At 40.7% G+C, this 24,612-nt stretch overlaps 1 protein-coding gene and 1 long non-coding RNA gene across 5 annotated transcripts in view; one reads left to right on the top strand and one right to left on the bottom strand.

Annotated features, from left to right (window-relative positions):
- Window positions 1-24,612, bottom strand: part of AGTR1 (angiotensin II receptor type 1) — an 84,816-nt gene that overhangs the window by 14,410 nt on the left and 45,794 nt on the right. For 3 of the 4 annotated variants that reach the window (XM_075004020.1, XM_075004021.1, XM_075004022.1), the window contains exon 2: window positions 19,490-21,594. In XM_075004020.1, coding sequence (XP_074860121.1) covers window positions 20,466-21,545 — 1,080 coding nt within the window. In that variant the 5' untranslated portion in view covers window positions 21,546-21,594 and the 3' untranslated portion in view covers window positions 19,490-20,465. Of the gene's footprint in view, window positions 1-7,891; window positions 8,008-19,489; window positions 21,595-24,612 lie in introns of those variants that run through there. The other variant, XR_012646787.1, reaches the window with a different exon arrangement.
- The window catches only part of LOC142018314 (uncharacterized), a 106,046-nt gene that overhangs the window by 55,395 nt on the left and 26,039 nt on the right, over window positions 1-24,612 (top strand). The gene's annotated exons all lie outside the window — the stretch shown is intronic.

Here is a 24,612-nt window from a genome sequence, read left to right as displayed (position 1 = left end):
TTCACATATATAGTATGGGAAGTGGCAGTCTAGGAAGGAGTACTACAGAAAAGGATATACGGATCATAGTGGACCACAAACTAAATATGAGTCAACAAAATAAATATTCTGAATGCATTAACAGGAGTGTCATAAGCAGGACATGAGAAGACTTTCTTCTGGTCTACTATGAGTTGATTAGGCTTCAACTGCAGTATAGTGTTCAATTTTGGGTGCTGCATTTCAAGAAAGATGTGGAGGAACTGGAGAAGGTCCAGAGAACAGCAACAAAAATGACCTCTGAGGAACAACTTAAAAAATTAGGTTTGTTTTGTTTGGAAAAGAGAAGACTGAGAGGGGTCATGATAACAGCTTTTAAGTACCTAAAAGTGTATAACAAAGAGAAGAAAGAAAAATTATTCTCCTTAACATCTAAGGGTAGGGCAAGAAGTACTTAGCTTAAATTGCAGCAAGGGGGGCTTAGGTTGGACATTAGGGAAAAAAATCCTTGCTGTCAGGGTGGTTAAATACTGGAATAAATTGCCTAGGGAGGTTGTGGAATCTCCGTCGTTGGAGATCTCTAAGCGCAAGTTAATGATCTACCAGGGATGATCTAGATGATACTTGGCCCTGCAGGGGACTGGACTCAGTGACCCTCAAGGTCAATTCTGGTTCTAGTATTCTATGATCTCTTCCCCAAGAAACTTTGATCTTACATTTAGGCTTAACATGACTAATAACAGTAAGTAGGAGGTGAAAAAATAATGCAGTTGCTTGAGTTTGTTGAAACACAAATGTGCATATAAGAATGGCTAAGATGCAGTTGTTGATCATCAATGTATGTGCAGATCTGGAGTGACAACTGTAAAAGAGGTGGGAGAGTACATGAAAGAACAGAAATAGGAAGGGGACGAGAAGTGGGGAGGAGGGGGGAATATCAGGGGAGTAGATAGGAGGGGCAGGCAAGGGCAAGCAAAGTGCAGGGACAATGGCTGGCAGGCATGCCCAAACTTTATTAACAGTGGGGAGTTAGCAAATTGAACAAAGTGGCAATGCAGAGGCAATGGCAAAACTGAATATAGTATCACTCATCTATATCTATAGTGTCATTTGCAAAACCCATCAGGAACAGCAGCTTGATTTTTTTTTTATACTGTGTTACGTCTATTGTCTCTAACTATAAATGGGAAATTTTAAATAAATGTGATGTTGAAGATAATGTACAGAGTTTGATTTGTATAAATATCTATGATTTGCCTCATGTTACTTCTTTAGGTTCATGATACGTCTATGAAAGGAAAAACCATTGATGGAAGAGGTATGTTGTGCCCCAATCCCAAATTTGTGCGCAGTCTGCTGCATTTCTTTACCTTGCTAGATGGATGGGACAGAGCCAGGGGGTGAGTGTACAGCACCTTCTTTGCCAATGCAAGGCATCACACTAAGGTCATAATACTAGGTTTTGTAGGAGGGTAGAATACTACAGGGCTCTATATAATGGTGCAGGTGGACTCTTTTGTTTTAGGGATCCTACCAGATATTGGAAGCCTTCATGTAAATGGAGTGGAATTACTGCTGAGTTTCTTGTATGAATTCAGCAAATCTTCTCTCCAATATAGAGCAAACCATAGCGTGGGACAGGAGGTAGATTTGTGTTTGTTTGTTATTAGAGTCACCAGTTAAACTCAAGCCCCAGGTAGGGAGTAAATTTGAGTATATGCAATATGTTTATATGGCTTATTGTGCCAGGAGCAGGGTGGAAGTAACACCCGTTTACAGGCCTAACTAATATATTATTTTTATTCTTATTAAGGATGTGCCACTTTTCTCTAATTTTTCATGCAGTCATATACTTGAAACAGTGTTTTACAACTGGTGTACAGAATCTCTGCTTATACTTTAGGGGCAAATCCTAGGTGTTTGAGGATAGCTGTCATATGAAGTATATAGGAATTACTATATGAGAAAGCAGTAAACTGCTCCTGGGGAAAAAAGTGAGCATTATGTCATTTCAAGCTGTGCAGATTTTCTTGTAACTTGTGATAGATTTTGTTTGGCAATCTTCATTTTTGCCAAGAAGCGGCGATTTGTAAATTGCTTATTTTGGGGACTTTCATTCTCCTTTGTCTTGATCGGAGCTCCTGTTTAGCATGTTCATGCTCTTTCTGTGTACATTTAAAATAACAGAAGATGCAAGTGTCAAGCTCAACAAAATGTTGATGTTACACATCACTTTTCTGTGTATATGTTGTGTGTAGCATGAGTGATGCCAAAATAAAATCCTTCATGTTTTATAATGGGAAGCTAGGGATATGCCATTAATGAATTACCCCGCAGCAAGAAATGCTTAGCCTCATTATCCAGCATATTTCACTCTTATATGCAGCTGGTGTACATCTGTTCCTACTTGGCTGTTTCTACAACTTTATGAAAGTATCAGATGTTACTGTATCTTTGTCATTCAGGGTGGAGGAAAAAGAATGAAAAGCTCAAAGAACAAGAAATGCATAATTTACTTCAAGTCATTCTCTTTGGTTTCTGGCATTTGTCCCTTAGCAATGCTATAGCCATTCACAGCTGTGTGTTTATACTGGGAGATCACAACCCATCATCATGGGATTCAAATTATAGTACTAAAATCTAGCTATTTTTGTGCCTGGCATGAGATGGCATTTTGCACCACGTTATGTTAACCCAAAGTATGTTGTCAATTGCATAGGCTGCATGCTTTCATTTATGATGATGGTGTTCATGTTGTAGAATGTAATTTGCTTTCTGGTGGTCAGTGGAGAGCTGACCTCTGACTGAGTCATCTGATGTAGGTTTCTGCTAGACCTTGTCTGCAGCATCAAAGGCTCTTCTTGAGAATCTCAGGCAGTATGTGCAATCAGAGAGTTAATTTAAGAAACTCCAGGACTGGCCTGCCTGTACCCTGACATGGGGCCCTATACCTCCACCTCTGCACTGTGCTCCCACACCCTACTTGAAGCAGTACTTACAGCTCCCCTTATCCAGGCCATTCTTGCCCAGAAAAGTAGTGACATGAAGCAGAATTAGGAAAAGAACAGGGGCACCCTCTCCCTCTGGAGAAGCAGGGGGACCCTCAGTACCTACCTAGCAGCCAAAGTATATCTGGCTGGTTGGGTGAGTTGGGCCAACTGCACTCTTTTGTTACACATACAACTCTGGTTGGGCAGTGTTGATTGGGCTTTCTGGATAGTGGTACTTGGAGGTAAGACCCTGTTTAGATGAACTGGAAATGTCTCCTTCATAGAACTGTTGTGTCATGCTGTCTGAAGACTCAGGCAAACATCATTGCATAGGCTAACTGTATTCATGTTTTCATGCATGTTTTCCTTCACAAGCATCTACTTCGTGGCAGTCAGTTGATAACGAGTAGGATGTCTTCATGTCACCCTCCTATTTGTGAGTCTGATGGCTGATCAGCCCAATTCTGGAGCCACAGGTCTTATCACAGAAGAGGCATGTATTAGTAGCTGTCGGAGGGGCACAGGGCAGTTTTTGTTGCTCTTTTCTTCTCCGCCTGTTCTCATTTGCACTGTGGTGGGACCTCTCAAATTGTGCCACCCCCTTCACGCATTACCATCCTCCATTGGGCATGGTCTTGGGCAAGGTTCTCCCAAGTGTCGACACCAATGTTGCACTCTTTCATTGTGCCTTCAGCATGTCCTTATATCGTTTCTGCAGGCCCCCAAAGCACTCTGTTCTTCCTGCAATTTGGAAAACAGAACCTGTTCTGGGAGGTGCTGATCATACATCCGAACCATATGACCAGGCCAATGAAATTGTTGATGAATGATAATGGCTTCAATGCTGGTCATGTTTGACAATTCCAGGATGCTAGTGTTCATGTGCCTATCCTCCCAAGAGATAATTAGGATTCTCCTGAGGCAGTGTTGATCATATTGTTCAAGTGCCTTCAAATGATGCTTGTATGTTGTTTAGGTTTCACATGTATAGAGTAGCATTGGAACAAGCACTGCATGATATACAAGGAGGTTTGCCTTGGGATAGATGTCCCAGTTCTCGAAGAGCCTGTATCTTAGGTGGGCAAAAGCAGAGCTTGCACAGCTCAGAGGATGCTGGATTTCTACATCAATGTCAACTTTAGTGGAAAGATGACTTCCAAGGTATGGGAAGTGCTCCACATTTTCCAGCACTTCTTCATTGACTTCAATAGAAGGTGCATGAGAGTCTCCCATTGGTGAAGCATCTTGGTTTTTTTGATGCTCAGTGTGAGGCCGAGATTCTTGTATGCTTCAGAAAGGCACTTAAGATGTTCTGTGGGAGAAAGAGCAACAACCATACTGTCATCCTCATAATGGAGCTCCGTGATCGAGGTTGTGGAGGTCTTGCTTTTAGCCTTCCATCTCCTGAGATTGAAAAGCTTCCCATTCATTCTATAGACAATCTTCACCCCATCTGGCAGCTTGCCATCAATGAGGGAAAGGCTCATGGCAATGAAGATGCAGAACAGTGATAGGGCAATGACGCAGCCTTGGTTGACTCCCATTTTAATCTCAAAGGGGTTGCTTTGGGGTCCATTGTATGTTCAATATTGTGGCAGTCATGTTGTTGTGAAGCAGCCTTAAAATGCTAATGAATCTTTTGAGACAGCTGATCTTTGAGAGGATGACCCACAGGGTGCTACAACTGACTGAGTTGAAGGCTTTGGTCAGGTTGATGAAACTCATATATAAGGCTTGGTTGTGTTCACAACATTTTTCTTGCAGTTACTGGACAGTGAAGTTTATGTCGGCTGTTCCTTGGAACGGTCAGAAGCCACACTGGGATTCTGGGAGAATTTCTTCTGAGAGTGGCAGGAGTCAGTTTGCAAGGATTTGAGCTAAGATTTTCCCTGACATTGCCAGGAGGGAGATGCCACGATAGTTTCCACAGTCCGACCAGTCGCCTTTCTTGAAAAGACTGATGATCAGTGTGTCTCTGAAATATTATGGCATCTGTGCCCTATCCCAAATATTGAGAATTAGGAAGTGAAGCTGTTTGTGGAGCTCTGGCTCATCTTCTTTGAAGATTTTGGTGGGGATTCTGTGTAGTCTGATTGCCTTGTTGCGCGTCACCACTTTGATGGCAGTTTGGACTTCATTCAGGGTAGGAAGTGTTGCAGGATAGTCTCTAGGCAGATGCTGAGGGATTTAGTCAAGGGATTCTAGAACCACAGTGGAGGGTCAGTTCAAGAGCTCATTATAGTGCTCCCTCCAGCAAGAAGCAATGGCTTCATTGTCTTTCAAGAGTTGGGTATCATCCTTTGATCTCAGGGGATTGATTCCATGATTTCTTGGTCCATAAACAGCTTTGGTAGCATTGAAAAATCCTTTTGTATCATTGGTGTCTGCAGGATTCTGGAGTTCTCGTGCCTTCTCAGTCCACCAATGGTTTTTCAGAGTCCTTGGCTTATGTTGCATGTCTGCCTTGGCCTTGGCATGCATTTCTCTCTTCATTGTGCAATTGATGTTGCTTTGCTAGGCCCTAAAGGCTTTCCTTTTTGCCTCAATCAAGCATTCAGTTTCCACATCATTCTCATCAAACTATTCCTGATGCTTCCTGGTCTGGTAGCCAGTGGTTTCTCCACAAGCTCCAATGACGGCATTTTTCAGTACACACCAGTGTTCTTCCACGTCTTCAGGGTGTACTGCTGGCAGCTGCCTTTGGAGCAGTATTTGGAAGTCACTTTGTCTGATGGGGTCCTTCAAGCCTTGTACACTGATCTTTCATCAGATCTGTTTTCTCTGATTTCTCCATTTGGTGACAATCCTAATCACCATTATGGATTGAATAAGGTGGTGATCAGTCCAGTAGTCATCAATACTAGTCATTGCACATGTCAGAAGGACATCACGCCAATCCCGAGTGTGGATGATGACATAGTCTATGAGGTGCCAGTGCTTCAACAGAGGATGTTGCTATGAGGTCTTACATTTGTTTTTCTGATGGAACAGGGTGTTTGTGATGACAAGGTCATGTTCCGCACACTTCGTAAGGAGGAGCGCTCCATTGTTATTAGCTCTCAGGTGATCTAAAAGTTGGGGATACACAAAACAAATCCAAACCCTGAAAGCAGTAATCCCTTTCAGTGACCTGGGTGCCTGTTAGCGGCGAAGCACATAGAGGGGCATTGGCAGGAACAAATGGAAGAGGCAGCTGACACAAAGAGCAGATGACACAGTGGACACGTCTACACTAGCAAGTTCTTTTGGAAAATCGGACCCTCCTCTGAAACAAGAAGTGGAGTGTCCACACACACAATGCTGTCTTTCAAATTCCTTTTGAAGGAACACAGCATTTCTTCCGGAGGCTCTCTTCTGCTCCCAAATGAGGAAAAGCATCTTTGGCCGAAAGATTCTTTCAGAAAAAAGCATGTGTAGATGCTCTGGGGGCCCTTTGTTCAAAAGAGTGGTCCCCACAGCAGATTGCTCTTTTGGCCTGCTTTTTTGTGTGTGGATGTGCTCTTTTGAAAGGAGATCTTCCAGAAGATTATCGTTCAAATGATCTCTGTAGTGTAAGATGTGGCCAGTGAGATGAATCTTTGTTCAAAGAGGAGTAAATACTTGTATTGAAAACAGATAACACTATATAATGTCTTCTCTAATACTGCTTTCTGTATCAGCCAATGCTGTAGTCGCCGCCAGTATGTAGCCTGATTTTGAGCAGATTTTTTATTGCAAGGGAAGGTGAGCCAGGAGATGGTCTTTCTGTAATGTGGTTCATATTTATGGACACTATTAAGAATATCCTGCTCTTTGGAGGCATTGTTGTGCGACTGTAAGTTAACAGTGGTGTAGGCAGACTGTGGCACTTGGGGTGGGGGCAGTTTAGGCTGGCGGGGCAGTGACAGAAGGGAGGGGCCAGAGCCATCGGGGTCACCTCTACCCCTTCCAGCACCGTTGGGGCTGATGGACACTCTCTCCAAGCAGGCCTGGAAAAATGGAGAGTGGGGGAAAATGCACCCCCACCTACCCTGTCTCACCACCCAGCACTACAGCTGGGGAGTGGGGTTGGGGCTGACCTTGGTCTGCCTGGCACTCCCTCTGGGGAGTGAGGTTGGGAAGAGGGTGTTGGGCCATGGGGACTCACCCTGGTGCTCCTCCAGGGAGCAAGGTCAGGGCATGGGGGCTTGCCCCATTCTGCCTGCCTGGTTCTGCTGCTGAGGGAATGGGGTTGAGGTATGCACGCTTGGCCTGCTCCAGCACTCCAGCTAGGGAGCGGGGTCAGGGCTTATGAGCCCTTGTGCTTCACTTCCACTTCCTGGCAAGAGTGTTGAGCGGGAGGAACAGGACTAGTCCGCAGCCCAGCTCTATGGCTGGAGCAGCAGATGGGCAGAGTTGGGCAAGCCCCCATGTCCCAACCCCAGACCTCAGCAGGAGCGCTGGGTGGGTGGAGTAGAGAAAGCTCTGCAATCTCCTCTCCTGAGCTGGGCAAGCCCCCACATCCTGACTCTGCTCCTTTGCAAGAGCACCAGGGTGGCTGGGCAGGGCAGGCCATGCTCTGTGGCAGGGGCAAAGCTCAGCCTGGATCATAAATTGGTAGACGTAATTCCTATCTGCAAAGACCCATTTGTGTATCTCTGTTCGGGTAGCAGTAGAAATTTTTGTGAAATGGCTGAAAGAGCTCTGTAAAATAGACTTGGTTACAATGTTGACTTTTCCTCCTTATAGCAATTTTGTTTCCATCATTTCATTTGTCATTTTGTGTGTACTTAATAAAATTGTTTCATAACTGCTGTTCTCCTTAGAATTCCTTCACTGTAATGGGGTTATATTAGGTTGTACAGAGGTGGAAAAACATGTAAGTGCTCAGGACTAAAGTGCATGCTATTACTTCAAAAATTCTGCTTGGGTGACAAGAATTAATTAGAATTCTAAATTATTACATAGGCCTTCTGTTCTACGAGGGGAGCTTCAGTGAAATGCTGACACTGGATAATTAACAGGCACTCTTCTGTCTCTTCATTCTGGATAGTCCATAAAAGATTTGATGCTTCCTTTCCTGAAACAAACAAAAACAGCTTCAGAACTGTCAGAAAATAACAGCAGTTCTTGAAGGCTAATCATTACCAGTCTTTGTCATGGGGTTGTAATTGTTTCATGAATTCTGCTTCAATCAGGGAAAAATACGTTTAAGTGCCAATAAAAGTTTTTATGCTGCTATGATTTTTTTTAATGTATGGCTTTATTCTGCCGTCTGTGTCTAAGCAACACTGTACATGTTAATGCAAATTATTCTAAACTCTCTCACAGGGAGGCATAGTATAGTGTGAATAGCATTGGATTAATTTTCTGATTAATATGTGATTAAAAAATAATGCTGGTGCACTGGAAAAGGCAGATAAAATGACTCAGACACTGTTTGGAGGTCAAAAGGAATAACAGATTTAATGTTAATCCGTGTGACTGTAGTAGTTCCACATTAAATAGCTGGCCTTTGCGAACTGGATATCCCAAAATTCAATGTGCTTGGCTCCGTCGCTTTGACTGCAAGTGCTTTTAGTTAAACAGCTCAGTGGGTCGCACTATGAACATCTCATGATGTTGCAAGTGATGATGGTGTGACTGTATGTAATTTTCATATGTGTATAGGAAGGGAGAATGGCGATTAGACATCTGTTGTTTCACTTTTAGTCTGCTCCAAAAGTATTGTCATGGGGCAAGATTGTCGGGCACTCAGTACAGTAAACCCTCGATTTAACGGACTAGTGGGGGAAAGGGGTGTCGTTATAGCCAAAGGGCTGTACTGTATAATGATATTCTGACCATCCCAGCCCATTGCTCGCTCCTGTCCTTTGCTCTCCACCATCTTTCCCATCACACCTCCATCTCCCGCTCCCCATTACCAGGAGAGCTGCTGAATGCCGGCCTGGCTCCTTCCGCCTCCTGCAGCTATCAGTGCCATGGCTCCTCCAGCCCCCCGGCTCTGAGCTGCCTGTGCAAAAACAGAGCCTGGCTGCCCCCAGACTGCAAGCAGGCAGCAGCCTCCACCTCGCTTCAGGCACCTGGGGCTTGGGGAGGAGAGTTCCTGTGTCCCACTGCAGGCCCACCCCACTCACTCTTCTGGCCCTGGTGGCCCCAGCTGCTACGGTGGCCCCTCCAACTCCAGTGACCCCAGTAGCTCCTCCAGCCCCAGTGGTGGCTCTGGTGAGTTTTTAGCATTTATTTGGGGATCCAGGGGGTGTGTCTAGCAGACAATTCCCGTTATTTCTGAAGTCTATTATATCAGGGTCCATTAAAGCGAGGGTTTACTGTATAGGTATGTTTCAGTTGAAGTCAATAGGAAAGAACACCCATTGATATTAGTAGGAGTAGAGCTAAATCAACATTAACAACTTCCAATAATCTGAGCCATGAGCTGCAACCTTTTCTTTGGCTGTGTCGACACTGGCCCCCTTCTTCGAAGGGGGCATGGTAATCAGCCTGAGTGGGGAAGAATAAAGAAGTGCTGTATTGAATATGCAGCACCTCATTAGACTAATTCACCCCATGGCAACTTAGAAGCGCTGGCATGCTGTGCAGTTATGGGCACTTTGAAATGCCATTACTCCCAAAAATTTTTGGTCCTTGAATGTTACTGAAATATAGTCTTTTCCCACAGTTTAAATTCTAGGTATAAAATTTCAGGTGCCTGCATGTATTTTTATGTTTTTGATTGCTCCTAGAGTGTGAAGATTTAGATCATTCAACTAAAATGGGATTCAGCCTTGATTGCCCCTACTCACATTGTAATAAATAGCTGAAACAGACTAGATTTCAAGTTGCCCAAATATGAATAGTAATAAATTTAAAAGTAGCTTCAGATACTACTGCCAAAGAGTGCACCTCCCATTTTGTGTGTTTTTATTACTTCTTTTCCTTTTAAAACTGTTGCACATCATTTGAGGGACAAAAAGGTCCACAAAAAGAGCCTCAACCTTTCACCTGTGTGCTTGTAGAAACACACTGGATTTAAAAACTGGAAACATATGATAAAATTATGGATTGCATCCTTGATATTTTCCTCCATAGTTTCAAGCCACTTTAACAGCTTTACCAGATCAAGTATTATCTGAAGGTTAAGACAGGAGCACGCTTTACAAGAATTAAGCATTAACTTTAGTAGATACCATTAATCAAATTTTAAACACCTGCCAAATCCCAAAAACAAGCCATAGTGTAATTCATTGGCATTTGCAGTGTGTGAAAATGTGGCTAAAACACAAATATTGCATGCGTTTGCTAGCTGGTATATATCAGATGTTACAAAGGAAAGTAAACAGTGAACTGTAGCATTGGAACATGATATGAAAATTCCATGGCCTGATGGGGGAGGGAGAAGATTAAGGGCTCTGGGCTGGGAAGTTGGGGTCTTGTTTTGGGGTCAGGATAGGTGGGTCTTTGGACAATTCCACAGTGCAGGGCTGAGGGAGGCAGTACCCCCTCCATCCTCTGACTCATCTCCTCAGATTATTCAGCTTGGGTTTGTTGGTGATTCATCTCAAAAAGTTTGAAAATGACTCAGGATACAAGGAGGTATCGGAGGGGAGCTAGGGTCTGTGTGCCTGCAGACAGGTAGCACCAGGTGCAGAGAGGGAGTAGCTGGGACTCTGTGCCAGGAGGGCTCCTTGTATTAGATGTCGTAGGTGAAGGAAATTTGAACAAACCATCACTGGTTATGAACAGAAGATTAACTTGAACCAGTGCTTAGTTCAAGAGTTGCAGGCTGTTTTAATGTTTCTGACAGTTCAAAAAACTCCATGGGAATACCTTTTGTGAAAAAACATTACTATTTCTGGGAACAGAACTATAATTACTGATGGATTTGTGTCAAAATGTTGATTTTTTTCAAACTAGAAGCAAATGACTGTAAAAGTAGTGATTGTGCAGTAAACACATCCACTGTTCAATTTTCCTGTAAAGACTAAAAGAGTGAAACATCATGGGTAATAGTCAAAGTTTATGTAAACACCCAGAGAAACGACTCGCAATTAAAAAATCAGAGGTATACCACTTCCATATGGAAAGCATGGAGATACTTTAATATCATACTGAATTGTGTATAATATGGGAAAATACACAGTCTTTCCCAAATTTTTCTTGACAATCATACTAAAGTAATCACCTGAACCAGCTTCTTGAAAAAGTTTCAGAATTAATATATTATTTTATCTAAAATTCACACATCACAAAACTTGTTTATATCACATCACTGAAGGTACACTGTAGGTCATTTACATTCTTTTGTGGCGGTCTTACGGGTACACTGTGAGCATATGGGAGTGTGTTTCAACATTGCTGGCTTACCTGATTATTTTTCACAGTGGAAAAAGTACATTCTAAGTTATGAAAATAAATATACAGACTTATCTTCTGCTTTGATTTGTCTTTCTCTATGTATATATCTATAATAGATGTATATCTTTTGTGTAATAAAACTAAGGAATATGTGATCTCATGGTATTTATGGATACCTAATACTCATACACATTGTGGTACATTTCCTCTCATAGTTAATCTTTTATCATTTGATCCCTAAATAATATCAAATGGAGTTGCAGACCCCTTTGGAAATTCACTTCATGGTCTGTAGACCCCGACCATAGAAGTCTTAGACTGAAAAGTGTCTGAACAGTATTAAACTTGAAATGTTGCATATACTCAGCATAGTATTTGACAGCATGACAAAGGGGCACTAAACGGGCTGTTAGGGTAATGACAGCACTTCTGCGTTTTGATCCATAGATGGGGGCATTGACATACTCTTGATCAGTAAAACAGAACGCCTTTTCTGGGCTCTGAATTTTTTTATTTTTGCAGTCACCTTTCATGGATCCTTAGATATAGTGTGTGGTGTCCCGAGGTCACAGGTTGGAAACCTCTGATCTGTTGGGTTCTTAAGAGAAAAAGGCAACTTTCTTATGAAACAGAGGCCAACCAATGGTAAACTAACTTCTAATAGATCTGGTCCAATGTTTGGGTCCAACAATATATTTTATTGTAAGTGAACTTTTATATTAAAATGACTGTTTTTTGTGAACATTTAGGGGAAATTCTTTTTGGGTGGGAAATTTTCTCCCCACCCGCTCAAAAAAAGATAAGCCTAAAATAAAACCTTTACCATATTAATTTCCCCCTTTTTCAGTAGCAAAAGCGGTGGGAGGACCAATTTGAATTTATTTTTTCTTAACATTTTTGGGCTTAGAGAAAATGAAAAGCTGCCTTTTTTTTTCGTTTGAACTTGTAGGATGCAAATTATTTTGAAATTTTTGCTCTTTTGTCATTATCTTTTTATAATTTTAATTTTTCAGCTGGCTTCTAGCCACTGCTAATATTCCCTTGTCACCCCCAAATAGATTGTAAACTCCATGGCTACTTCCACACTAGAGGGTTTTATCAACAAAACTGGCATTTTGCCGACAAAACCCATAGAGCATTTACACTAAAAATGTGCTCTGTCGACAGAACTCAGTGCTTTTGTCAACATCCTTCTGCTTCTCCCCCAAGAGGCAGAACACCTTTCTTGACAGAATCTGTCAACAAAAGAGCCCCATGGACACTCTGAGTGGCCCTCTGTTAACAGACAGGGCTTCTGGGTCACTGGACAGCCCAATATGCTGTGCTTCTGGTTGGCCATTTTGTCGAGAGAGCGGCTGGGCAGTCCAGCTGCTCTCTGTCAACAGAGTGGACTGACACAACAACCTGCTTTTGTGTGTGGCTGCACTCTGTCGACAAACATTTTGTCAGAAGAGATGTTCTGGCAGTAACTTGTGTTGACAGATTGCGGTAGTGTAGAAATAGCCCATGAGACAGGGATTGTGTCATCCAGGGAGTTTGTATGCTTCCTATTATAAAAGGCCTTGATCCTGACTGGGTCCTCTAGGGCTAGGCACTACACTACCATAATACAAAGTAAAAAGGGTAAAGTACACAGAGATTAAGCAAGTTAAACAAAAATGTAAATGCCCAGATGCACTGTGTTCCTCACCTGTCTTCTATAGTGCGGAAACTTCTACAAGGCAATGTTTGTGGGGTAGGCATGACTAAGGATTTGCATGGTTTCCAGAGTTCAAAACATAGACAGAAGTGGGGCTATTTGATTTTAGCCCAGAAATTCTAAGTGCTGTTTTTGGGCTCAATCCTAAATTCTTCTTGGGGATAAAAACTCCATGGAGACCGTGGTCTGATCCTATTGACAATGAAGTCACCAGAGAGTCATTGGATTTATGCCAAAGAGAATTGGGCGTTAATTATAAGAACTTTTTTATGGCTGATGTAGTCAGCGTTAACATTTCATTCAAACTGCCATTCCCTGTCACTTTCTCCAGTTCTTAGCTTTCTGTCATGATTGCAGTACCTCTTGAGTACTTGTAATAAAGAGGAAACATTTTAATTGTCATTCCCAAAGAGCCAACAGAAAAGGAAAAACATTGTCTATTAAATCATGATCCAGCCATTAATATTAAAAGTAAATACAACAGAACCAACTCTTTTCCTACGCAAGAATAATAGTTACACAAGAAGGCCTTATACAATTTAAAATTATTTCTATTAAAACAACTAACAGTGGACATTCACTACTTTACAGATTATCTGCACAAGAACAACATAGAACATTCTGCATTTAGGTCTTGTGGCTTTGTTTCTTCATACGTATACTTAAAAGTTATAGGACACCACACACTAGCTGCTACAATTATCATATGACTCACTGCTATGCTACTTTGAATTCATATTCCCCTGACCTTCCTAAAAATGATGGGAAAGAATGTAAACCTAGGCCTGGGAGCTAGGGCATCAGGACTAGTTAGACATTGGCAATGAGCCTGAAAACTCTTTCTATAGGGATTAGCGATGTGCTTGTTCAGTCTTGGTAGCAAGGTCGTGGGGGAGACAGACTTGATGAATGATAACACAGCCCCATGGTCTGACACCCACAGGTACCATGGGGTTTTGGCTAAGCCCTTCAGCATGCTGTAGCGGAGCAGCATTGAGGAGACCTAGGCCTTGCTGTGGGATAGCAATGCCTTGGTGAGGGCAGATGTTTTACATGTGGATCTAGTTATGCTGTTTTCACAGAGACGCCTTTCAAAACTTTTTCTAGTTATTCACTAACACAAAAGGAAAATATTTTGTATTTAACGTTTTGACATCCCCTACTAAAAACCACTTTCGGCAAATTCAGATGATAATTTTTAGTATAAGCCACCTCCCACTTTTCTGTTCCAGCATTTCTGAGATTTTCTCCTCTTTCCATTGCAAAACTTATCTCTGGGATCATCACCATTTACAATCGTAATATGCAGTATATTTAGATGAGGTCACGTTGATGAGCAATGAAACTACACAAGGAAAAGAGGGAAAAACTTGGGAACCACATGCACATCCTCTGATGTCACCAGCATTTCAAGTAGATGATGAAACTCTTAAGTCCAATGATAATTCTGGAAATAAGAAAATCCTTTTGGCAGAATGGTCACTGTGCAGTACCCTGATGAACACAGAAATCACTAAGAGGCCAGATTCATCCCTGATAAAATGCTATTGAACTCATTGAAATTTAGTCCAGTACATGGGCACATATATGATGAAGCATAAGAACACAGAGTTCATACTAGGATGAGGTTCAGTATGAAACATGAGTCACAAACTATTACACAATAAATAAAAATAAATATAATGTACAGCTCAGACACCATTGCTCAAACATGATTCTGCCAGCAGAAGGGAAATACAAAATATGGCAACATCATATATTTGTGAAGCGACAGGAGTGGATGAACAACAAGAAGTCCTGTGGCACCTTATAGACTAATAGACATTTTGGAGCATAAGCTTTCATGGGCAAAGACCTGCTTTATCAGATGCAAGTGGATGAGTGCAAGATGGAGTGGATGAAGTAATTTTGGTATTTAGGACTGCACGCTGTTCTTGATTCACACCTAGTGACCCCAGTAAGAGCTGCAGGAGATGCCCACACCAACCAAGGAATGTATAGAGCCAGACTCATAGTTGGCAAAGTGCTTTGAGCTGTCTCAGGCTGAAAGGTGATCTATATATGCATCTATATTCAAATTGTCCCATTATAATGAGTTCACCAAACATGAAGTGGTGGAACCTTTGGCTGGCTTGCTAAAAAAGATGTGTGCCCCTGGAAGGGCTAGAGAGCCAGTCAGTGACTTTGCTACAGCTGCAGCCCAGAGCACCATGAGGACATTGGCTCACCTCCTAGGTTTAGTAGATGAGAGGGTGGCACTATAGTGATCCAACTTAGTGCACAAAAAGCTGTCTTTACGTGAGCCATGCAGGACAGCACTCTCCGGTGGAAGTAGTAAAATCCAAGGTTTTGTCAGGACTTGCTGTGGGCATTGTGTTAAGCATTGTCTCTAGTACATGGTAGATTGACGTGGCAGCAATTGCTCCATTGACAATTCGACAGTTGCTCCACTGAGACAGTTGATCTCTGAGCTTACTTCTGTCAAGGCCATTACTCCACCAAAAGAAGAAGAGTAGATGGTGCTGATGGGAGAACAGCCCCTGCTGACCTTAGCACATGCAAGATGCTATGGTAGATACGTTAACTTCAGATACACTATTTGCATAGCTGGAGTAGCTCAACGGTGCAGGTTAAGCATAGACAAGGCCTTAGTTGCTTCTTTCTTGAGGGAGGTCTGAGAAGTTTTTCTTTCACCGACAGATTTGCAAAAGTAGACGGGGTTTTACATCTTTACACAGCAGGTTTGTGGAGGCTTACTTGGGGCAAACATGAAATGGGAGTTAGGCTATAATATCACAACTGATTGCATAAAATTAGAGTGGATGTGCACTGCCAGTACTTCATAGGGAAGGGACACAATGATCAGATCAAGCATTTAAAGGAGCAGAAACAGGGAGTGCTTGGAGCCCCTTCACCTATATTTGATTAGGTTTCAGCTGCCAGTTAGCTGGGGACCAGAAGGAGTAAGAGGGTGGGTTGATGGAAGCCCCCAGCAATATACTGAAATGATTATGTAATATCTTGCACTGGACATTTTATCTGCTGGGGATTCCCAGACATTTAAGAATGAAGTTGTGGTCTAGTTAAACCAAATCCAGTGTCTCCTGTCCTTCCAGAGTAGATGGACAGTGTGTACAGTATATTTATTAAACCCTGTATTTGTTAATTCTTATGAGTTTGTTCTCCATAGGCCTATAAAACTGGTGTTTACATTGAAGGCTTATTATATAGGCCTGATTAAATGGCCATCGAATTGAATGAATATCATTGAAAAATGTCCGAGGAGCCAAATCTTATATGTTCTTTCTGACCATAGGCAAAGACTGGAACTGCAGCAGTAGGTTGTAAAGAGGTAGCTTTCATCATAGAAGTGGAAAGGAGGAGATGAAGGTGTACCTGGAGTGCGGGGGTCTTCACTATGTGGATTCACTAGTCATCTCCCCTTCCCAGTATGTTAGAGGCAGCTGCTATCATAACAGCCAGTGGGCTGTTGTAGTGGCTATAAAGGAGCTGTGCTAGAGCTCTGCAGCATGGCAACAGCAAGTGGGGAGATCTTTTTTACCCCACTTCTCCTCACATTAGTGCCTAGTGGGGATGCACTAAATTGACCTGTCATGGCACTGCTGGCAACCGCAAGGAGTAAGGGAGGTTGAGAGGAGTTTCTCCCATCAAATCTCCTGTTGTGTGGATGGTGGCATAAAGTGATTTTGGATACGTTGGCTCCTGCTGTGTAATCCTCATGGCTGGATTTGCATGTCTAAAATTGATTTTACCTCCTAGTGTAGACCTGGCCCAAGACTTGGCTCTTCCCACTCTGTGTTTGAAAATAGCTAGGCACTGCCTCCACATGGGGCCCCTGGAGGCTGTACACTTGGAGGCCTGGTCTTACTGTTTGCTTTTTTTCTTGTAAAATGTCTTGATTTTCCTTGGTAGTGTTTTTGCGTAGTTACTTATCCACCACCTGTTAACTTGTTTTTGTAAATGCTAGATTAGGAACCATACACGTTTGACACCTATTCACTTGCTGTCTGCCAACACAAATTATGATTAAAGAATTACTTAACAAAAGATTAATCCCCCACTTCCTCTAATTACCAATGTAGGGTTGGTTGTTAAAAAACCCCATGCCATGTGCACCCTTTCTCTACCTTTTCCCCAGCTACACAACCAAGTCTACATCTGACCTATTGCCGTAGGATTTGCACAGGTATAGAACCCTGAGCAGTAGTTTTCCTGGGCTTGTTACCAAGCTGCGAGCTTTCCTGGGGACAAAGTGATCAAAACCACTCACCACTTTACCTCCCTGTTCATTTTCTGCTGTCAGACAACTGTCTCCCTTCACCACCTCCAATAGTTTGAAAAATAAACTCACCAGCCTGTGAGAATGTTACTCCTGTGGAACTCATATCCAAGGTGGGAAAGGGAAACTGTCTTTAACTGTCTTTCTGATGCCTGAGAAGACAGAGGGTACATCTAATCTTACCGCGGGGGAAGTGGGGGTCAGCGCACCATGATCAGTCTTCCAGGGATTGATTTTGCCGTGTGTGTGAAGTTGTGGCAAAATCAATCTCTCTGGGCTCGGTCGTTGACCCTGACACACAGAGTAAGGGATGTTGGCGTGACCCTGAAGATCCCCGAGCTACACCACAGAAGCAAGTTGACCCTGATACGTCAATTCTAGCTACACAAATGGTGTGGCTAGAACTGCATATCTGGGATTGACTTTGGTCCCTAGTATAGCCCAGGTCAGAGAGACCATCTCTCATTTTAAGATGATATAAGACTATGAACATCTAATGCACATAAATGGCCCAGTCCAGCAGGCAGCATTCACAGGCAACCAACCTGCAAATGGGACAGATGGAGCCCTTCTGGTATGTGAGGACCTAAATATCAGTGCATGTATCTAATACAAAGGCAGAATCATACACTCCTGCTCCAACTTAGTGAACATTTAATGCAATGTGACCACTTTGGATATTATTGTAGAATGGTGCAAATTTTGCTGTCAGATACATGCCTCCCTTTGGTTCTAACTGGATATCATATGCATATCTGAGCAGATCTGGACTAAATGTAAGGTATTAAGTACAGAATTAGAAAGTTTATTTAGTTGATTAATTTACATATATTTAATTGTTTAAGTCTGAGCTATACTTTAATATTAAAATCAATATAACAATAATGGTGCCTTTCATTTTCCAGGGAGAAGATAGTATTTCTCTGGCTGTGTCTACACGGGCACAAGTCTTCGAAATAGCCGTATTTCGAAGATTACTAATGAGACACTGAACTGAATATGCAGTGCCTCATTAGCATTAGGATGCTTCCGGCTGCGGCGCTTCGAAAGCATCGTTTCGAAAGCGCGCGGCTACACGGGCTCCTTTTCAAAAGGACCCTGCACCTGTCGAAATCCCCTTATCTCGATCACTGATCACTGATCGGAATAAGGGGATTTCAAAAGGTAAGGGTCTTTTTGAAAAGGAGCCTGTGTAGCTACGCCAAGCCGCGCACTTTCAAAAGCGTCGTAATGCTAGTGAGGCACTGAATATTCAATTCAACACCTCATTAGTAATCTTCGAAATACGGCTATTTCGAAGATTTGTGCCTGTGTAGAAACAGCCTTTGTGTATAATATATGTTTATATTCAGAAGCTAGGGATAATTCTACAACTACTTAAAATAATTAGGTATGTCATCTCTAATTTGTGAAAATACTGCCCTTACAATAATAATTTCACCGTTAGGTACTTATTTATACTAATCATCTGAAATTATGAGGAACTTTTTCTTAAAGGTTTGTCATTCTCTGCCAGACTGTTGTAAAAAGGTTTTTGCTTTGGGAGAGATTAGACAATTTTAAATTTTAAATTAGAATTGAATAACATTTTCTGGAAAGTGATTAGATGAATTGAAAAATCGGGAGCAAAAGTTGGTCATACGTTTTCATTTCTCTGACTGAAAGCAGAATTTGACACACTAAGTATTATATTTTTTGTTCTGTGGAGCTTTGTGTGTCCAGAAATACTGAAGGAACATTTTTAGGGAGTATGAGATATTATAAGTGGATTGAGTTATTGCATTTATTTTTCATTTAGTGCTGCAGTTATTCCATGAAATAATTTTGACTATCTTTTGAAGCTTGCTAATGACTTTTTCACATGGGCTACATCCACACTAGCATTCCTCTTTTGAAAGAGGCATGCAAATGAAGAAAATTGAAAATGCAAATGAGGTACAGAATTACATATTTGGCACCTCATTTGCATATTATTTCAAAAGAGCTTATTTCAAAAGACAAAAAGCAGTGAAGATGCGGCTCTTTTGAAAATAAACCCCATTTTCAACAGAACCCTTCTTAAAAAAATAGGAAAAAGGGTTCTTTTGAAGATGGGGTTTACTTTCAAAGGAGCCACGTCTACACTGCTTTTCTTCTTTTGAAGGAAGAATATGCAAATGAAGTGCCAGATATGTAAATCTGTGCCTCATTTGCATTTTCAATGTCCTTCATTTGCATGCCTCTTTCAAAAGAGGAATGCTAGTGTAGATGTAGCCATGATGTCCATAGTTTACCAACTTTGGGGCAGAGTCTCATCCTCTTAATCACACAAAATAAAATTTTACCACACAAGTAATCCCACTGAAGTCAGTAGGAAAATACATGGTCAAATGAAAGTAAGACTCATTCATATATAAACTACAGCCATAAAAATATCCCATCTACATTTATCATAGTGATAAAATATGTACAAAATAAGATTTCCTAGTATGGAATATAATTAATAGAAATATAAATTTATAATCTTATATTTAATAAATAAAACTGTATCTTATTTCATATATAGACTTTTGCCATGTTTAAAATGAATAATTGCAAAAAGGTATGTGAACGCCATCTTGAAGTCCACACATCTTCATCTAAACTGGAAATGAGATCTGTGTATTTAGAACATATATTCACCAACTGATTGTATTTATAACTGTAATCATATGTGATTGTTTGTATCAAGGGAAAGGGATATTTTTCATATTTAAGACATAACTCTGTTCTCCATCATCTACACTAAATAGCATGTGAAAGAAAACAAACATTCAACTTCACTCTGGTAATGCCTTACATAACAGTTCCACACGGTTATCTTAGAATTGCTTCAGTACCTTGAAAGCAAATTCTGCAGAGTTCATATAGTTCACAAAGGATCATGCTTTAACCTAAGTTCTGAGATCTTTGTAGAAGCATCATGTACCCTTCTTCCAAAGTTATGAGCACAAAGGCAGGATTCTAAAAGTCTCCCAGTTGCCATCTTCTTGGGTTGCTTGAAATAAAACTAACAAGCAGTCCTCCTGACAATATAAAAGGCCACTGCTAAATCTTCCAAAGATGATTTCTAGTAGATGATATAACGTCTCAGTAATATGCAGTAAGCTGTGATGGTCATGACTGGGGGTGAACTTTGACACTTGTAATTCAGTTGTGCAAGACATCATTCAATCTCAAAAGACCCAACCGTCTTTTTCATAGCTAAACTTAAGCTTTCTGATGGTCGATAGGACAGGGAGCTCATTTTGGTTGTTAAACTTGGATGTGCTCTGACATTTGGTGGAATGTACTTTAGTAGCTGCAGGAAATACTTTTTAAATTTGTTTCCAAAAAATCCATAAAGAAATGGATTCAGGCAGTTGTTGAAGTAAGCAATGCAGATTGTGAAGGGCATAGCTGTATCCACAATATCAACAGTTTGGCAATCTGTTATGATATCTAGCTGGATTAATACATCCAGAAATGTAAATACTTGATGTGGAATCCAGGAAAAGAAGAAGAAAAGTACTATTGCCATAATCATCTTAAAAATCTCATCATTTCTGGTTTTGTTTTTCTGAATTTGGTAAGCCTTCTTTAGCGTCTTCCAGATTAATGTGTAGCTTGTTAAAATGATCAAAAAGGGAATAAAAAATCCCAACATATTCTTAGATAAACCTAGCCCAACAGGCAGTGTTGTGTTATGGGTCGTGTACCGAAAAGCACAAATTGTTATATTCATATTCTCAACAAAAAACACATCACGGTGAATTAAGACAGGCAAACTAGCCAGTCCTGCTAAAAGCCAGATGATGATGCAAGTTATTTTGGCAACAAGCATGGTGCGCCGAAGTCGGGACTTCATTGGATGTACTATAGCAAGGTAACGGTCAATGCTTAGACCTGTGAGTAGAAACACGCTGGCATAGAGGTTGAAACCTACCACAGCAGATGCTATTTTACATAAACAGTTGCCAAAAGGCCAGTGGTATTCCATGGCTGTGTAGGCTGCCCACAGTGGCAAAGTCATTAAGAAACACAAGTCAGCCAGGGCTAAATTTAACAGAAAGACACTAGCAACAGTCTTTAATTTCATGTAGAAGCAAATGACAATGACCACCAAGCTGTTCCCAAATATGCCTACAATGAAGATGATGCTGTAAACAGTTGGAACCATAATGTATATATAGTCATGCCTTCCTGAAACAGGGCACTCAACATGGATTCTTTTAATAGTCCCTTCGGTAGATGAATTAAGGTGCATCTTGATTGCTGCAGCTACAGGTTGGTTTCAGGCACAATGTAAACTTTATCTGGGTGAAAAAGAAAAAAGAGAGTGAAGATTTTTAGTTTTTTTTTTCTTAAATTACATTTCAAGATTGTTCCCTTTATAGCTACGTTGAATGGGTCCTTCAGCTCACTGGAGGAAATTTTAAATCCACTCCTAAATCAGGATATGAGAAATAAATCTGCTTTTCATTAACTGAATATCTCCATTTGATTCAGTTGAAATCTCAGCTATGGGTCAAACTAGAGCTGTCGTAATTGACATTAACTCATATCTTAAACTAAAAAATTAATCTCAGTTTTAATCACACTGTTAAATAACAGAATACCAACTGACAGTTACTGAATATTTTGGATGTTTTTCTATGTTTTCAGATAATACTAAATTAAATTACCACATCGAATATCAAGTATACACTGCTTACCTTACATTATTTTTGATCCTTTTACAGTGCAAATATATGTAAACAAAAATACTTTTCAATTCACCCTCATACAAGTACTGCAGTGCAATCTCTTTATTATGGAAGTGCAACTTACAAAACATATTTTTGTTACGTTGTTGCACTCAAAAACAAAATAATGTAAAATGTTAGTGCTTACAAGTCCACTCAGTCCTATCTATTCTTGAGCCAACTGCTAAGACAAACAAGTTTTTGTTTACATTTACAGAAAATAACGCTGGCCACTTCTTATTTACAATGTCACCTGAAAATGAGAACATGGGACTTCTGTAGCTGGCATTGCAAGTTATTTTTCTGCCAGAAATGCTAAATATTTGTACATCTCTTCATGTTTTGGCCACTATTCCAGAGCACAGGCTTCCATGCTGATCACACTTGTTAAAAATAATGGATCAATTAAATTTGTGACTGAACTCCTTGAGGGAGAACTGTATGTCTCTGGATCTGTTTCACCTGCATTCTGCTATAAATTTCTTCTTACAGTAATCTCAGATGACAGAACCCATGTTGTTCATTTTAAGAACACTTCTTTTTTGCCGCAGATTTGAGAAAACACAAAGATGTTCTGATGTGAGATTTCTACAGGTAGCTACAGCACTCGAACCAAGGTTTAAGAATCTAAAGTGTCTTCCAAAATCTGAGAGGGAAGAGATATGAAGAATGGGTTCAGGTCTTAAAAGAGAAACAATCTGAAGCAGAAACTACAGGTTAAAAAATAATCAACCTTCTACTGGGGGCATTTTACTTGGCTGATGAAAATGAACACACTTTGGTATGCACTGCTTTGGCTTGTTGTTGAGCAGAACTAGCATGGATGCATGTCCTCTGGAATGGTGGTTGAAATGTGGAGAGACATATGAATTGTCTGGCATGTAAATATCTTATGATGCCAACTACAACAATGCCATATGAATATCATGTTCTCACTTTCAGGTGATACTGTAAACAAGAAATGGGCTGCATTATTTCCTTCACATGTAAACCAATTTGTTTGTCTGAGGGATTGGCTGAACAAGAAATAGCACTGAGTGGACTAAAGTTTTGCATTAGTTTATTTTTGAATGCAGTTATTTTTGTACGTAATTCTACATTTGTAAGTTCAACTTTCCCGATACAGAGATCGCAACACAGTGCTTGCGTTAGGTGAACTGAAATACACTTTCTTTTGTTTTTTACAGTGCAAACATTTTTATCAATAATTAAAGTAAGCACTGTACATTTTGTATTCTGTGTTGTAATTGAAAGCAATAAATTTGAAAATTGTACAAAACACCAAAATAATAAAGTAAATGATATTCTTTTATTTAAATGTGTGAATAATTGTGCAATTAATCACATTTTTAATTACCTGACAGCCCTATACCAAACAACTTAGGAGTCCTTGTTCAGGCAGAATTCCTACTGAAAACAAATTGGACGTATTTTCCAGTTCTTCATAGTTCTGTCAACATGGGCTGTCTTCTGTTTGTATTATCATATTCTTGGATATATAGTCTTATTTAACACCATTCCTTTTAACCTTTTATATTTGTATTTTTCTCTTTCATTGTATGCTCCTCGGGCCACATCCTGCCATGATTCTTTATTAAATCAGAATTTCAGAGAACAAGTGGATGTCAGGATAGAGCCTTCGGTTCATTTCAGGTGAAAGCAAACATTTTAGTGGTGCATTCTAGGAGTACAAACTCTCAGGCTTCTTTTCCCCAGAGTCTTTGCACCAAACTTCCTTTCATATTAAGTGCCTCAATCCTGTAGTTGTTTTTTTTTTACTCTTATTGCCTGCAATGGAAAAGTTACACAGGGAATCCCTGTAGAATTGGATACAGATGGAAGTAATGAGCATAGAACAGAGAATATAGTTATTGTTTCATATGTCCAAACATGGAGTATGGTAAAGGTTATGCCTGGCATTTAAATTCCCTGCACGCGATTGCCCTTTCACTGAGCCAATGATATGTCACCTAGCCCTGATTTGGAGTGAGATACAACAGCCAGGTAACAAATTAAGGGCTTGCTCTACTCCCACTGAAATCTATGGACTTCAGCGAGTGCTGTCTTGATCCACTGTTCACAGTGCATTGCCCAATACCAAACCAGTAACAAAAGAACTAACCACTCCACTGCACTGATGATTATCTCCAGGAAAAAAATTCCTTCCCATCCTCAGAACTTGCAGTCAGCTGCTTCTCTAACCAAACCATCCAGTACAGTTTATATACCACACTCTTTAGTGGAGATCAGCAAGCTGAAACTGACAACATGAAGGTGGAAAAATGTTACTTAAAAGTTGCATCCAAAAATGGGGAAAAGAAAGAGGATATGTAGCTATGTTCCACGTTTTCCTGGGGCACTCTGAGTAAAAGGAAAAATGTTCATTTGATATAAATTATTCCTTTATTTCTACGACACTGTCCTTCTAATGTCATTGCAGTAAAGGCTAAAGATAGTAAATTTCCATGGTTCCAAAATCCTTGTTTTCTGTTCCCGTTCAGTCATGAGAAAAAACTAATTTTAGACACCTAAATAAACTACTTTGAAATACAGTGAGAATTTTGTATCTGTCCCCAGAATATGTTTGGC

The sequence above is a fragment of the Carettochelys insculpta genome, chromosome 10, assembly GCF_033958435.1.
Source record: "Carettochelys insculpta isolate YL-2023 chromosome 10, ASM3395843v1, whole genome shotgun sequence".
Classification (NCBI taxonomy): Eukaryota; Metazoa; Chordata; order Testudines; family Carettochelyidae; genus Carettochelys; species Carettochelys insculpta.
The sequence above is the reverse complement of the archived record's forward strand: the minus strand, read 5'-3'. Positions and strand labels throughout refer to the sequence as shown.